This window comes from Oncorhynchus clarkii, chromosome 25 (genome assembly GCF_045791955.1).
Source record: "Oncorhynchus clarkii lewisi isolate Uvic-CL-2024 chromosome 25, UVic_Ocla_1.0, whole genome shotgun sequence".
NCBI classification, from domain to species: Eukaryota; Metazoa; Chordata; class Actinopteri; order Salmoniformes; family Salmonidae; genus Oncorhynchus; species Oncorhynchus clarkii.
The window spans coordinates 44,965,743-44,982,562 of record NC_092171.1 but is presented as its reverse complement, the minus strand read 5'-3'; the positions used below and the strand labels follow the sequence as shown (position 1 = coordinate 44,982,562).

Here is a 16,820-nt window from a genome sequence, read left to right as displayed (position 1 = left end):
TACATACCAATACATAACACTACATAACAATACATAACAATACATACCAATACATAACAATACATACCAATACATAACACTACATAACAATACATAACAATACATACCAATACATAACAATACATACCAATACATAACACTACATAACAATACATAACAATACATACCAATACATAACACTACATGCCTTTAACAATACATATCAGTACATAACAATACATAACAATACATGCCTTTAACAATACATGCCTTTAACAATACATAACAAAGAGCTTCAGAAACCCTTAACCTAACGTATAGCACCCAATCAGGCCTGTTCAACAGGGAATAGGGTTCTATAGGGCCCTGGTCTATAGTAGTGCACTATATAGGGAACAGGGTTCTGTAGGGCCCTGGTCTATAGTAGTGCACTATATAGGGAACAGGGTTCTATAGGGCTCTGGTCTATAGTAGTGCACTATATAGGTAACAGGGTTCCATTTGAGATGCAGACATAGTATGTCTACACTCTTAGAAAACAAGGTGCTACAGTGCCTTCAGAAAGTATTCAGACCCCTTGACTTTTTGTACATTTTGTTGCGTTACAGCCTTATTCTAAAAATGATTGAATTAATAAAAATCTACACACAATAAACCATAAAGACAAAGTGAAAACAGATTTTTAGAAATGTCCGCAAGTGTAAAAAATGTATTTTTTTTTTACAGAAATGCATTAGATAGGTATTCAGACCCTTTGCTATGAGACTCAATATTGAGCTCAGGTACATCCTGTTTCCATTGATCATCCTTGAGATGTTTCTACAACTTCATTGGAGTCCACCTGTGGTAAATTCAATTGATTGAACATGATTTGGAAAGGCAGACACCTGTCTACATATCTATATAAGGTCCCACAAGTTGACAGTGCATGTCAGACCAAAAACCAAGCCATGAGGTCAAAGGAATTGTCCGTAGAGCTCAGAGACAGGATTGTGTCGAGGCATAGATCTGAGGAAGGGTACCAAAAAATTGTCCCCAATAACACAGTGGGCTCCATCATTCTTAAATGGAAGAAGTTTGGAACCACCAAGACTCTTCCTAGAGTTGGCCTCAGGGCCGAAATGAGCAATCAGGGGAGAAGTGCCTTGGTCAGGGAGGTGACCAAGAACCTGATGGTCACTCTGACAGAGCTCCGGAGTTCCTCTGTGGAGATGGGAGAACCTTCCAGAAGGACAACCATCTCTGCAGCACTCCACCAATCAGGCCTTTATGGTAGAGTGGCCAGACGGAAGCCACTCCTCAGTAAAAGGCACATGACAGCTCGCTTGGAGTTTGCCAAAAGACACCTAAAGGACTCTCAGATCATGAGAAACAAGATTCTCTGGTTTGATGAAACCAAGATTGAACTCTTTGGCCTGAATGCCAAGCGTCACGCCTGGAGGAAACCTTGCTCCATCCCTACGGTGAAGTATGGTGCTGGCAGCATCATGCTGTGGGGATGTTATGCAGTGTCAAGGACTGGGAGACTAGTCAGGATTGAGAGAAAGATAACAGAGCTAAATGCAGAGAGATCCTTGATGAAAACCTGCGCTCAGGACCTCATACTGGTGTAACGATTCTCCTCTTCTTCTGACGAGGAGTAAGAGAGGTCGGACCAATGTGCAGCGTGGTAAGTGTCCATTTTAATATATAACACTGAACACTACAAAAATACAAAATAACAACGTGAATGAACAAATGAAAATCGAAACAGTCCCGTACAAACACAGACACAGGAAACAATCACCCACCACTCAAAAGTGAAACCAGGCTGCCTAAGTATGGTTCTCAATCAGGGACAACGATAGACAGCTGCCTCTGATTGAGAACCATACCAGGCCAAACACAGAAATCCCAAAACATAGAAAAACTAACATCGACAACCCACCTAACTCACGCCCTGACCATACTAAAACAAAGACAAAACAAAGGAACTAAGGTCAGAACGTAACAACTAGGGCGAAGGTTCACCTTCCAAAAGGACAACGACCCTAAGCACACAGCCAAGACAAACCAGGAGTGGCTTCAGGAAAAGTCTCTGAATGTCCTTGAGTGGCCCAGCCAGAGCCCGGACTTGAACCCGATCGAACATCTCTGGAGAGACCTGAAAATAGCTGTGCAGCAACGCTCCCCATCCAACCTGACAGAGCTTGAGAGAATCTGACGAGAATAATGGGTCTTAATACTTATGTAAATGGTATATTTGGAGAAAAAAACAACCTGATATGGGCTATTGTATGTAGATTGATGAGGGAAAGAAACTATTGAATCTATTCTAGAATAAGGCTGTGACGTAACAAAATGTGGAAAAAAATCAAGGGGTCTGAATATTTTCCGAATGCACTGTATCTAGAACCTTTCCACAGAGGGTTCTACACGGAACCCAAAAGGGTTCTACCTAGAACCAAAAATGGTTCTACCTGGAACCAAATAGGTTATCCTATGGGGACAGACGAAGAACCCTTTTGGAACCCTTTTTTCGAAGAGTGTGGCTAAATGTCTTGTATTCAGCCGGACCTTACTTCCCCCATCTCCGCACTCCTACTCGTACACACCCGCCCTCTGCTTCCTAACCCATCTGCCCCCCACAGATCCGCCTGACAGGGGGCCGTACGCGGTATGAGGGGCGGGTGGAGGTGCTGAGCACAGAGGCTAACGGGACCAGGAGCTGGGGCCTGATATGTGGAGGGGCCTGGGGCACCAAGGAGGCCATGGTGGCCTGCAGACAGCTGGGGCTAGGCTACGCTAACAACGGCCTGCAAGTAGGTCTATTAGCCAAGCTAACTGCTTTTCCACTGCTAATATAATATGCTTAAACCAGGTTATAACCGTGGACTACAATTACCATGAATCTCCAACCTCACTTACCATGGCAACTATGGAACACACGTACATCCCCTCAACCAATCATGATATTACATGAATCGCCTCAACCAATCATGATAATGTAACGAATCAGACATGGTCCGCGGACCTCTCACTCGGGAACCACTGTCTTAACCATTAGACCAGTGGTATTCAGAGTTGGGGTCACGCTGGGTCATTTGCAGGTGCGGTCGCCAAATTTTTAAACCAAAAATGCAGAGTACAGATCCTTTTATGGGACAATATGCAAACTACATTCCATATTGAGAAAGATCATTTGAAAATAACATTTTATTGAGTAAATGTATGTATTTGTTAACTCAATTTTGATAGGAGATATGAAAAAAATTGGGTCCCCAGAAATTCTCGGGTACAAAATGAGGTCCTCACTTAAGAAGTTTGAATACCACTGGTTTATACTAAATCCCCCAACCCCACCCCATTGCTGCGGGTGATGAGCCAACAGCCAACCATACCATACACCTCATTGGTTCTCCCTGCCCACCAGGAAGGAACCAATGTAGCTCCCCCGCTCCATGACTCACCCTGACATGTTCATTCTGACATGTTATTCTATGAGTCTATGGACTAATCCCACAGCAGCAGCTGCATCAGCAAACTCCTGGCCCTCAAGGACTGACATTTTATTCTATGAGACACTGGGCCCTCAAGGACTGACATGTTATTCTATGAGACACTGGGCCCTCAAGGACTGACATGTTATTCTATGAGAGACTGGGCCCTCAAGGTCTGGCATTTGACACGTGCGCAGTGTTTCCCAACTCTGGTCCTCCAGTACACCCTGGTGTTGGGGGGGGTACTGGAGGACCAGGGTGTTTGGGGCTAATGGAGGACCAGGGTGTAGGGGTGTTCGGGGCTACTGGAGGACCAGGGTGTAAGGGTGTTGGGGGCTACTGGAGGACCGGGGTGTTGGGGGGTACTGGAGGACCAGGGTGTTGGGGGCTACTGGAGGACCAGGGTGTTAGGGTGTTGGGGGCTACTGGAGGACCAGGGTGTTGGGGGGTACTGGAGGACCAGGGTGTTGGGGTGTTGGGGGTACTGGAGGACCAGGGTGTTGGGGGTACTGGAGGACCAGGGTGTTGGGGGGTACTGGAGGACCAGGGTGTTGGGGGGTACTGGAGAACCAGGGTGTTGGGGGGTACTGGAGAACCAGGGTGTTGGGGGTACTGGAGGACCAGGGTTTTGGGGGTACTGGAGGACCAGGTGTTGGGGGTACTGGAGGACCAGGGTGTTGGGGGTACTGGAGGACCAGAGTGTTGGGGGTACTGGAGGACCAGGGTGTTGGGGGTACTGGAGGACCAGGGTGTTGGGGGCACTGGAGGACCAGGGTGTTGGGGGTACTGGAGGACCAGAGTGTTGGGGGTACTGGAGGACCAGGGTGTTGGGGGCACTGGAGGACCAGGGTGTTGGGGGGTACTGGAGGACCAGGGTGTTGGGGGGTACTGGAGGACCAGGGTGTTGGGGGGTACTGGAGGACCAGGGTGTTGGGGGTACTGGAGGACCAGAGTGTTGGGGGTACTGGAGGACCAGGGTGTTGGGGGTACTGGAGGACCAGGGTGTTGGGGGCACTGGAGGACCAGGGTGTTGGGGGTACTGGAGGACCAGAGTGTTGGGGGTACTGGAGGACCAGGGTGTTGGGGGCACTGGAGGACCAGGGTGTTGGGGGGTACTGGAGGACCAGGGTGTTGGGGGGTACTGGAGGACCAGGGTGTTGGGGGGTACTGGAGGACCAGGGTGTTGGGGGTACTGGAGGACCAGGGTGTTGGGGGCCCTGGAGGACCAGGGTGTTGGGGGTACTGGAGGACCAGAGTGTTGGGGGCACTGGAGGACCAGGGTGTTGGGGGTACTGGAGGACCAGGGTGTTGGGGGTACTGGAGGGCCAGAGTTGGGAAACACTGGATTAGAGGAAGCACAGACAGGCTACAGACAGGACATCTGATTGACGTCTCCTAGGGGATAAGTCTGAGACGTAAATCCCCAGTGGAAATGCACAGAAAGTGGCCTATCACTGACTTCCCCTAGGGCCCCTTCTGCAGGTGCGTATCGTGGGAGGCAGGACGTACTATGAGGGCCGTGTGGAGGTTCAGGTGGGGGCGCGGTGGGGCACGGTGTGTTCTGCAGGCTGGACCACTAAAGAGGCCATGGTAGCCTGCAGACAGCTAGGCCTGGGATACTCCATGCATGCCATCACTGTGAGTAAACACTGGGAGAAGCAGAAATGTAAATACCGCGGCTCATTCCTACGAGCCAAAGTATTCTACTCCCTTATCACCATATAGGGACATGTAGTTGTCTTACCTGACAGAGACTCACATCGGAGTTATCTTGTTGAAGGTAATTAACGTCCAAGAAAAGAGAAACCGGCACACTGCTCGTTATAAAAGAGAAACCGGCACACTGCTCTTTATAAAAGAGAAACCGGCACACTGCTCTTTATAAAAGAGAAACCGGCACACTGCTCTTTAATCAAGCTATGCTACCAGCAAGAGCAGCGTTCAGGTTTCTCTTTTCTTTAAAGCACAGAGAAGAAAGTCAATAGTTCTCTGAGTTAAGGTATTCTACTGTACTGCCTTATCATAGTTGTAAGGTGTCTTTTAGTCAGAGGCTGAGCAAGTTGCTTTTCACAGGCAGATTGATGAGATGGGCAATCCATTTCATCAGTCGTTTATAAATTGTTGATCGTGCACACATTTAAATGCATTTATCTGCCATGAATTAGCATGAATGCTAACCTAATTGACATACTGTATATCACTCCTCACCTCTCCAACTTGCCAGCTGATGTGTGGTGACCATTCTGGCACAAATGAGTTGCATCACTCAGGTGGGTGCTACACATTGGTGGTGGATGAGTTGGATGAGGAAGAGGTGAGTTTCCCCAGTACACAAGAAAACAGAAAAAGTCCTATCTAGTACGGGGATGGGCCACTCCAGTCCTTAGGGGGCCAGAGTGTTGTCACAGTTTTTTCCCAACCCTAGCAAACACAGCTGATTAAACTAATCTTGTTCTAAATTGAAGATTAGTTAGTTGATATAATTAGTTGATTATTGGAGTCAGGTGTGTTAGACGGGGGATGGGGGATAAAAAGGGGTGACGAAAGTTACCAAACCTTGATGTAGAACATAAAAAGGGCTCTTTGGCTGTCGTCATGGTTGAACCCATTGATGAATCCATTTTGGTTGCAGATAGAACCCTTTTCGCAGAGGGTTCTACGTTCAAGTCAAACTGGGTTCTAACTGGAACCCACAACGGTCATTAGAAGGGTTCTTCCATGGGGACACCTAAAGAACCCTTTTGGATTGATTTGTTTCTATGTGTGTATTGCACTTTGAGTTACTGGCAAAAGCACTTTATAAATCAGAACCTCTTAATGTCTGTGCTCTGTTTGTGTGTGTTTTTTTGTTTATCCTGCCCCTCCCCCTCCCCCTCCCCTCCCCCCCATCTCTAAGGAAACATGGTACTGGGACAGCAGTAACGTAACAGAGATGGTGATGAGTGGAGTGAAGTGTACAGGGAGCGAGATGTCTCTGAGCCACTGTCAGCATCACAGAACCGTCAGCTGTCAGAAGACAGCTGCCAAGTTCTCTGCCGGCGTCATCTGCTCAGAGAGTGAGTTACGCTGTTTATAAATGGACGCAACAGTGTTATGACACAATCGTAAGCGTTAGTATCACAGTAACAGAATCATAAACATGAATAAACCCTACGATTCTAGAGTGGGTGACCAGAATGCTCAACCAGTATGAGCTAGATAAAGTTTGTTATTATACATTGATACAGATATAGTATTGGCTTGTTATTATACAATGTAATCAACTGACATAGAAGGAACTAAAATTGAGCTGGAAACTACATGTTGACGTTATTACCCTCTTCTTCTCTCTTCTCCTCCTCTTCATCCCTCATCTCCTCTCCTCCTCTCCTCTCCTCCCCCTCTCCTCTTCCTCTCCTCTCCCCCTCTCCTCTTCCTATCTCCTCTCCTCCTCTCCTCCCCTCTCCTCTTCCCTCATCTCCTCTCCTCCCCCTCTCCTCTTTCCTCATCTCCTCTCCTCCTCCTCCCCTCCTCCTCCCCTCCTCCTCCTCCCCTCCTCCCCTCCTCCTCTCTCCTCCTCCCCCTCCTCCTCCCCTCCTCCGCCGCCTCCTCCTCCTCTCCTCTCCTCCCCCTCTCCTCTTCCTCTCCTCTCCCCCTCTCCTCTTCCTATCTCCTCTCCTCCTCTCCTCCCCTCTCCTCTTCCCTCATCTCCTCTCCTCCTCCCCCTCCTCCTCTCTCCTCCTCCCCCTCCTCCTCCCCTCCTCCTCCTCTCCTCCTCCCCCTCCTCCTCTCCTCCTCTCTCCTCCCAGCTGCGTCTGACCTGGTCCTGAATGCTCCCCTGGTCCAGCAGTCCGTGTACATTGAGGACCGCCCGCTCCACATGTTGTACTGCGCAGCGGAGGAGAACTGCCTGTCTAAGTCTGCTGCTAGTGCTAACTGGCCCTACGGACACCGCCGCCTGCTACGGTTCTCCTCTCAGATCCACAACATCGGACGGGCCGACTTCAGGCCCAAGGCTGGACGCCACTCCTGGGTCTGGCACGCCTGTCACGGGTAACTATGGCAACCTAGTCATCTAGATTTGTGGTTCCCAAACGTTTTTATAGTCCCGTACCCCTTAAAACATTCAACCTCCAGCTGCGGACCCCCTCTAGCACCAGGGTCAGCGCACTCTCAAATGTTGTTTTTTGCCATCATTGTAAGCCTGCCACACACACACACACACACACACACACACACACACACACACACACACACTATACGATACATTTATTAAACATCAGAATGAGTGTTATGTTTTTGTCACAACCCGGCTCGTGGGAAGTGACCAAGACCTCTTATAGGACCAGGGCATAAATAATAATAAAATAATAATCATTTTGCTCTTTATTTAACCATCTTACATATACAACCTTATTTGTTCATCGAAAATGGTGAATAACTCACCACAGGTTAATGAGAAGGGTGTGCTTGAAAGGATGCACATAACTCTACAATGTTGTGTTGTATTGAAGAGAGACTCAGTCTTAAATAATTTTCCACACACAGTCTGAGCCTGTATTTAGTTTTCATGCTAGTGAGGGCCGAGAATCCACTCTCACATAGGTACTGGTTGCAAAGGGCATCAGTGTCTTTTTTGCCAAGGCAGGATACTCTGAGCGCAGCCCTATCCAGAAATCTGACAGTGGCTTCTGATTTAAATTAGATTTTTACAGAACCGCTTGTTGCAATTTTGATGAGGCTCTCTTGATCAGATATCGGTAAGTGGACTGGAGGCAGGGCATGAAAGGGATAACAAATCCAGTTGTTTGTGTCGTCCATTTTGGGAAAGTACCTGCGTAATTGCCCACCCAGCTCACTCAGGGGCTTCGCTATATCACATTTGACATTGTCCGGAAACTTGAGTTCAATGCTTATATTAGATATGATATTAGATTAGATTAGTTAATATATTATATTAGATTAGTTAATATTAGATATTATATTTGATTAGATTAGTTAATATTAGATATTAGATTAGATTAGTTAAGGCTAAACAGTTATGAAAGATATGACAGATTTAAAATGTGTAACACGTATGACAGGTGTAACAGATACAACAGGTATGATAGATTTGACAGGTATGACAGGTATGACAGGTATGACAGGTACGATAGGTACGACAGATACGACAGGTATGACAGGTATGACAGATGTGACAGGTATGACAGATATGACAGGTATAACAGGTATGACAGATATGACAGGTATGACAGGTATGACATATATGACAGATATGACAGGTATAACAGGTATGACAGGTATGACAGATATGACAGGTATGACAGGTATGACATATATGACAGGTATGACAGGTATGACAGGTATACCAGGTATGACAGGTATGACATATATGACAGATATGACAGGTAAAACAGGTATGACAGGTATGACAGGTATGACAGATATGACAGGTATAACAGGTATGACAGATACTGTATGACTGGTATAATAGTTTTTAATGATTCTTCACTGCTGTTGCACTCCCCATGCAGGCACTACCACAGCATGGACATCTTTACCCACTACGACCTGCTGTCATCCAATGGGACCAAGGTGGCTGAGGGACACAAGGCTTCCTTCTGTCTAGAGGACACCGAGTGTCACGAGGGTGAGTCTGGGAGGCAAACCAATCAAAACAGTCTACTGGAAGTCTATTCAATCAGAACAGTCTACTACTGTCCACCCAATCAGAACAGAGTCTATTGGCGTGCCATCCAATCAGATCAGACTTCCCTAGATGACCAGCCAATCAAATATGGCCTATTTTTGAGTGTTAAGATTAGGGATATCTTATCCAAATCCAAGTGAAACATTTTGTATCTGGTTTTGGAGGATATAGTATTTTTGGTTAAAAGTCTAATAGTTGTAAACTGTCTTCTCTAGGTATCTCTAAGAGGTAGGAGTGTATCTGTGTTCTCTAGGTATCTCTAAGTGGTAGGAGTGTATCTGTGTTCTCCAGGTATCTCTAAGAGGTAGGAGTGTATCTGTGTTCTCTAGGTATCTCTAAGAGGTAGGAGTGTATCTGTGTTCTCTAGGTATCTCTAAGTGGTAGGAGTGTATCTGTGTTCTCTAGGTATCTCTAAGTGGTAGGAGTGTATCTGTGTTCTCTAGGTATCTCTAAGTGGTAGGAGTGTATCTGTGTTCTCTAGGTATCTCTAAGTGGTAGGAGTGTATCTGTGTTCTCTAGGTATCTCTAAGTGGTAGGGGTGTTCTGTGTTCTCCAGGTATCTCTAAGTGGTAGGAGTGTATCTGTGTTCTCCAGGTATCTCTAAGAGGTAGGGGTGTTCTGTGTTCTCCAGGTATCTCTAAGTGGTAGGGGTGTTCTGTGTTCTCCAGGTATCTCTAAGAGGTAGGAGTGTATCTGTGTTCTCCAGGTATCTCTAAGTGGTAGGGGTGTTCTGTGTTCTCCAGGTATCTCTAAGAGGTAGGAGTGTATCTGTGTTCTCCAGGTATCTCTAAGAGGTAGGAGTGTATCTGTCTTCTCTAGGTATCTCTAAGAGGTAGGAGTGTATCTGTGTTCTCCAGGTATCTCTAAGAGGTAGGAGTGTATCTGTGTTCTCCAGGTATCTCTAAGAGGTAGGAGTGTATCTGTGTTCTCCAGGTATCTCTAAGAGGTAGGAGTGTATCTGTCTTCTCTAGGTATCTCTAAGTGGTAGGAGTGTATCTGTGTTCTCTAGGTATCTCTAAGAGGTAGGAGTGTATCTGTGTTCTCTAGGTATCTCTAAGTGGTAGGAGTGTATCTGTGTTCTCTAGGTATCTCTAAGAGGTAGGAGTGTATCTGTGTTCTCCAGGTATCTCTAAGAGGTAGGAGTGTATCTGTGTTCTCTAGGTATCTCTAAGAGGTAGGGGTGTTCTGTGTTCTCCAGGTATCTCTAAGAGGTAGGAGTGTATCTGTGTTCTCTAGGTATCTCTAAGAGGTAGGAGTGTATCTGTGTTCTCCAGGTATCTCTAAGAGGTAGGAGTGTATCTGTGTTCTCCAGGTATCTCTAAGAGGTAGGAGTGTATCTGTGTTCTCCAGGTATCTCTAAGAGGTAGGAGTGTATCTGTCTTCTCTAGGTATCTCTAAGTGGTAGGAGTGTATCTGTGTTCTCTAGGTATCTCTAAGAGGTAGGAGTGTATCTGTGTTCTCTAGGTATCTCTAAGTGGTAGGAGTGTATCTGTGTTCTCTAGGTATCTCTAAGAGGTAGGAGTGTATCTGTGTTCTCCAGGTATCTCTAAGAGGTAGGAGTGTATCTGTGTTCTCTAGGTATCTCTAAGAGGTAGGGGTGTTCTGTGTTCTCCAGGTATCTCTAAGAGGTAGGGGTGTTCTGTGTTCTCCAGGTATCTCTAAGTGGTAGGGGTGTTCTGTGTTCTCCAGGTATCTCTAAGTGGTAGGAGTGTATCTGTGTTCTCTAGGTATCTCTAAGTGGTAGGAGTGTATCTGTGTTCTCTAGGTATCTCTAAGAGGTAGGAGTGTATCTGTGTTCTCTAGGTATCTCTAAGTGGTAGGAGTGTATCTGTGTTCTCTAGGTATCTCTAAGAGGTAGGAGTGTATCTGTGTTCTCCAGGTATCTCTAAGAGGTAGGAGTGTATCTGTGTTCTCCAGGTATCTCTAAGAGGTAGGGGTGTTCTGTGTTCTCCAGGTATCTCTAAGTGGTAGGGGTGTTCTGTGTTCTCCAGGTATCTCTAAGAGGTAGGAGTGTATCTGTGTTCTCCAGGTATCTCTAAGAGGTAGGAGTGTATCTGTCTTCTCTAGGTATCTCTAAGAGGTAGGAGTGTATCTGTGTTCTCCAGGTATCTCTAAGAGGTAGGAGTGTATCTGTGTTCTCCAGGTATCTCTAAGAGGTAGGAGTGTATCTGTCTTCTCTAGGTATCTCTAAGTGGTAGGAGTGTATCTGTGTTCTCTAGGTATCTCTAAGAGGTAGGAGTGTATCTGTGTTCTCTAGGTATCTCTAAGTGGTAGGAGTGTATCTGTGTTCTCTAGGTATCTCTAAGAGGTAGGAGTGTATCTGTGTTCTCCAGGTATCTCTAAGAGGTAGGAGTGTATCTGTGTTCTCTAGGTATCTCTAAGAGGTAGGGGTGTTCTGTGTTCTCCAGGTATCTCTAAGAGGTAGGGGTGTTCTGTGTTCTCCAGGTATCTCTAAGTGGTAGGGGTGTTCTGTGTTCTCCAGGTATCTCTAAGAGGTAGGAGTGTATCTGTGTTCTCCAGGTATCTCTAAGAGGTAGGAGTGTATCTGTGTTCTCCAGGTATCTCTAAGAGGTAGGAGTGTATCTGTGTTCTCCAGGTATCTCTAAGAGGTAGGAGTGTATCTGTGTTCTCCAGGTATCTCTAAGTGGTAGGGGTGTTCTGTGTTCTCCAGGTATCTCTAAGAGGTAGGAGTGTATCTGTGTTCTCCAGGTATCTCTAAGAGGTAGGAGTGTATCTGTCTTCTCTAGGTATCTCTAAGAGGTAGGAGTGTATCTGTGTTCTCCAGGTATCTCTAAGAGGTAGGAGTGTATCTGTGTTCTCCAGGTATCTCTAAGAGGTAGGAGTGTATCTGTGTTCTCCAGGTATCTCTAAGAGGTAGGAGTGTATCTGTGTTCTCCAGGTATCTCTAAGAGGTAGGAGTGTATCTGTCTTCTCTAGGTATCTCTAAGTGGTAGGAGTGTATCTGTGTTCTCTAGGTATCTCTAAGAGGTAGGAGTGTATCTGTGTTCTCTAGGTATCTCTAAGTGGTAGGAGTGTATCTGTGTTCTCTAGGTATCTCTAAGAGGTAGGAGTGTATCTGTGTTCTCCAGGTATCTCTAAGAGGTAGGAGTGTATCTGTGTTCTCTAGGTATCTCTAAGAGGTAGGGGTGTTCTGTGTTCTCCAGGTATCTCTAAGAGGTAGGAGTGTATCTGTGTTCTCCAGGTATCTCTAAGAGGTAGGAGTGTATCTGTGTTCTCCAGGTATCTCTAAGAGGTAGGAGTGTATCTGTCTTCTCTAGGTATCTCTAAGTGGTAGGAGTGTATCTGTGTTCTCTAGGTATCTCTAAGAGGTAGGAGTGTATCTGTGTTCTCTAGGTATCTCTAAGTGGTAGGAGTGTATCTGTGTTCTCTAGGTATCTCTAAGAGGTAGGAGTGTATCTGTGTTCTCCAGGTATCTCTAAGAGGTAGGAGTGTATCTGTGTTCTCTAGGTATCTCTAAGAGGTAGGGGTGTTCTGTGTTCTCCAGGTATCTCTAAGAGGTAGGGGTGTTCTGTGTTCTCCAGGTATCTCTAAGTGGTAGGGGTGTTCTGTGTTCTCCAGGTATCTCTAAGTGGTAGGAGTGTATCTGTGTTCTCTAGGTATCTCTAAGTGGTAGGAGTGTATCTGTGTTCTCTAGGTATCTCTAAGAGGTAGGAGTGTATCTGTGTTCTCTAGGTATCTCTAAGTGGTAGGAGTGTATCTGTGTTCTCTAGGTATCTCTAAGAGGTAGGAGTGTATCTGTGTTCTCCAGGTATCTCTAAGAGGTAGGAGTGTATCTGTGTTCTCTAGGTATCTCTAAGAGGTAGGGGTGTTCTGTGTTCTCCAGGTATCTCTAAGAGGTAGGGGTGTTCTGTGTTCTCCAGGTATCTCTAAGTGGTAGGGGTGTTCTGTGTTCTCCAGGTATCTCTAAGAGGTAGGAGTGTATCTGTGTTCTCCAGGTATCTCTAAGAGGTAGGAGTGTATCTGTCTTCTCTAGGTATCTCTAAGAGGTAGGAGTGTATCTGTGTTCTCCAGGTATCTCTAAGAGGTAGGAGTGTATCTGTGTTCTCCAGGTATCTCTAAGAGGTAGGAGTGTATCTGTCTTCTCTAGGTATCTCTAAGTGGTAGGAGTGTATCTGTGTTCTCTAGGTATCTCTAAGAGGTAGGAGTGTATCTGTGTTCTCTAGGTATCTCTAAGTGGTAGGAGTGTATCTGTGTTCTCTAGGTATCTCTAAGAGGTAGGAGTGTATCTGTGTTCTCCAGGTATCTCTAAGAGGTAGGAGTGTATCTGTGTTCTCCAGGTATCTCTAAGAGGTAGGGGTGTTCTGTGTTCTCCAGGTATCTCTAAGTGGTAGGGGTGTTCTGTGTTCTCCAGGTATCTCTAAGAGGTAGGAGTGTATCTGTGTTCTCCAGGTATCTCTAAGAGGTAGGAGTGTATCTGTGTTCTCCAGGTATCTCTAAGAGGTAGGAGTGTATCTGTGTTCTCCAGGTATCTCTAAGAGGTAGGAGTGTATCTGTGTTCTCTAGGTATCTCTAAGAGGTAGGAGTGTATCTGTGTTCTCCAGGTATCTCTAAGTGGTAGGAGTGTATCTGTGTTCTCCAGGTATCTCTAAGAGGTAGGAGTGTATCTGTGTTCTCCAGGTATCTCTAAGAGGTAGGAGTGTATCTGTGTTCTCTAGGTATCTCTAAGTGGTAGGAGTGTATCTGTGTTCTCTAGGTATCTCTAAGAGGTAGGAGTGTATCTGTGTTCTCCAGGTATCTCTAAGAGGTAGGAGTGTATCTGTGTTCTCCAGGTATCTCTAAGTGGTAGGAGTGTATCTGTGTTCTCCAGGTATCTCTAAGTGGTAGGAGTGTATCTGTGTTCTCCAGGTATCTCTAAGTGGTAGGAGTGTTCTGTGTTCTCCAGGTATCTCTAAGCGGTATGAATGTGCTAACTTTGGAGAGCAGGGCATCACCGTGGGGTGTTGGGACCTGTATCGCCATGACATCGATTGCCAGTGGATCGACATCACCGACATCAAACCAGGAAACTACATCCTACAGGTGGACTACCATTTTTAAGAGGCTTATTATTTTAAATCCTGGGGAAGCCGAATCAGACACAGAACTTCCAAAATGTGTAACTGCACGAAGTTTAGAAATATGGCAAACTACAAATTTGAGTGTGTGAAATTCTTCTGCATTTATTCTGTCTGCATTTATTCTGTCTGCATGTATTCTGTCTGTATTGATTCTGTCTGCATGTTTCTGTCTGCATTTATTCTGTCTGCATTGATTCTGTCTGCATTGATTTAGTCTGCATTTATTCTGTCTGCATTTTTTCTGTCTGCATTTTTCTGTCTGCATTTATTCTGTCTGCATTGATTCTGTCTGCATTGATTTTGTCTGCATTTATTCTGTCTGCATTTTTTCTGTCTGCATTTATTCTGTCTGCATTGATTCTGTCTGCATTGATTTTGTCTGCATTTATTCTGTCTGCATTTTTTCTGTCTGCATTTTTTCTGTCTGCATTTATTCTTTCCCCGTTGCTTTTTCATGAACCCTTTGAAAACTCACCAAACGCCTTTAGGGGCCCGGAACCTCCAGACACACTGCAAATTATGGAGTGACAGAATTATTTTAACGTGAACTCCGTATCATTTACCTCTTGTGTTTGACGTTCAAATCCTTACAGATTGTGATCAATCCAAACTTTGAAGTGGCAGAGAGTGACTTCACCAACAACGCCATGAAATGCAACTGCAAGTACGACGGCCACCGGATCTGGCTTCACAACTGCCATATGGGTGAGGACCTGTACACCGAGATGTGTCATGTTTTATTGAATGGTCACCAGTCTGAATAAGGTCCTATAGAGGAAATATGGTGTCATTTCAGACATACCCCTGGTTTGTTCCAGACTCTTCCGCTGCTTTCTGTCTCTGACTGTCGGTTGCCCCTACAGGTGATGCCTTCAGTGAGGAGGCAGAGAGGAAGTTTGAGAAATACCCAGGACAGCTCAACAACCAGATCTCATAATCTGCCTAGCAACACACCAATCTCATCAGACCCCCATTGTACAAACAAAAAAAGGGGGTGGCTGATGCGTCTAACCATGTTCAACAATGGGATAACCAATCACCAAACCCTCCATCACCTATCTACCTGCCAGAAACCCAATTCATTATCATATCCCAAACCAACCAACCAATCACAACCAACATCATTAAATCACAAGCAACATTCCACAGGGCAGCAGTCAGCAAGTGATCTTAGACTAGGATTCAATCCGAACGCATTTTGTCGACCGATGCACATTTTAATTAAAAGGCGTTGTTTCCTGCGTTTGCAGAGACCGCATTCACGGTAAAACGCTCTGTGTGTCGGCTTCAAATGACCTTTAAAATGTCAAGCTCGCTCTACCGCGGGTCAGATTGAATCCAGGCCTTGACGGGAGGAGCTATATGGTGAATCATGTGTTGGTGTATGTTACATAGTGAATGTGTTGGTGTATGCCAGTGTTTTTGTTATTATACTTGAATACTTAGTGCTCTAAGATTTTATTTTTTAACAAACTTATTTCAGATTTTGTTTTTGTTCAAACGTGAGTATATTATGCTAAATTTCACAGAAGAACAAGTCACAGAAGAACAAGTCATATGATATCATACTAGTCTTAATTCATGTTTGACTGATTGATGTCTGACGTTCAACTTTTTCATTCATGTTTTGTTAAAGTTATGAATGAAGTTTAGTTATTTTTTTGTTGTCCAGTCTGTAGTTTTGAAAGGTGACCCAGAGGTGTATTCACTAGGAACCAAGCAGAAGCAAACGAAAACAGGTGAAGGACCTACCTACATTTGTCCAATATAAGCTCTTTGGTTTCGTTGCAAAACGTTTTCAGTTGTTTTGCTACGCTGTGCACTAATGAATACACCTCAGGAGAAGCCGCTCGTCCTTATTCTGCTACAAGACATCTTCATAATGACCTGAGGTATCACAGTCGAACCATCCAATGTTGTTGCATCTCCATGTAGTTCTCATAGTTCACACGTGAAGATCTATTTAGATCAAATTCAAATCTGGACCTTGAAGCCAGTTCCACTGCTTTTTTCATTCTTCCCCTTTAATCAGAGCCTGATTTAGACCTGGGACACCAGGTGGGTGATTCCCCTCTAATCAGGGACTGATTTAGACCTGGGACACCAGGTGGGTGATTCCCCTCTAATCAGGGACTGATTTAGACCTGGGACACCATCTGGGTGATTCCCCTCTAATCAGGGACTGATTTAGACCTGGGACACCAGGTGGGTGCAATTAATCATCAGAAAACCCGTAGTACTCCGGACCCTAGGGTAAACGCAAATTGTAAAGTGTTGGTCCCATGTTTCATGAGCTGAAATAAAAGATCCCATAAATTGTCCATGTGCACAAAATGCTTATTTCTCTAAAATGTTGTGCACAATTTTTTTTACATCCCTGTTATTGAGAATTTCTCCTTTGCCAAGATAATCCATCTACCTGACAGGTGTGGCATATCAAGAAGCTGATTAAACACCATGATTATTACACAGGTGCACCTTGTGCTGGGGACAATAAAAGGCCACTATAAAAGGTGCAGTTTATCACACAACACAATGCCACAGCTGTTTTAAGTTTTGAGGGAGCGTGCAATTGGCACGCTGACTTCAGGTATG

The 16,820-nt window shown here is 45.4% G+C and overlaps 1 protein-coding gene across 6 annotated transcripts in view; it reads left to right on the top strand.

Moving 5' to 3' along the window:
- The window catches only part of LOC139383328 (lysyl oxidase homolog 3B-like), a 61,177-nt gene extending 44,633 nt beyond the window's left edge, over positions 1-16,544 (top strand). For 3 of the 6 annotated variants that reach the window (XM_071127823.1, XM_071127822.1, XM_071127820.1), the window contains 7 exons: positions 2,610-2,780; positions 6,355-6,514; positions 7,247-7,490; positions 8,972-9,087; positions 14,051-14,187; positions 14,819-14,930; positions 15,089-16,544. In XM_071127823.1, the coding sequence (XP_070983924.1) occupies positions 2,610-2,780; positions 6,355-6,514; positions 7,247-7,490; positions 8,972-9,087; positions 14,051-14,187; positions 14,819-14,930; positions 15,089-15,162 (1,014 nt within the window). In that variant the 3' untranslated portion in view covers positions 15,163-16,544. Of the gene's footprint in view, positions 1-2,609; positions 2,781-4,940; positions 5,097-6,354; positions 6,515-7,246; positions 7,491-8,971; positions 9,088-14,050; positions 14,188-14,818; positions 14,931-15,088 lie in introns of all 6 variants that reach the window. The other 3 variants (XM_071127821.1, XM_071127819.1, XM_071127824.1) reach the window with 2 other exon arrangements.
- The last annotated feature ends 276 nt before the right edge of the window (positions 16,545-16,820 follow it).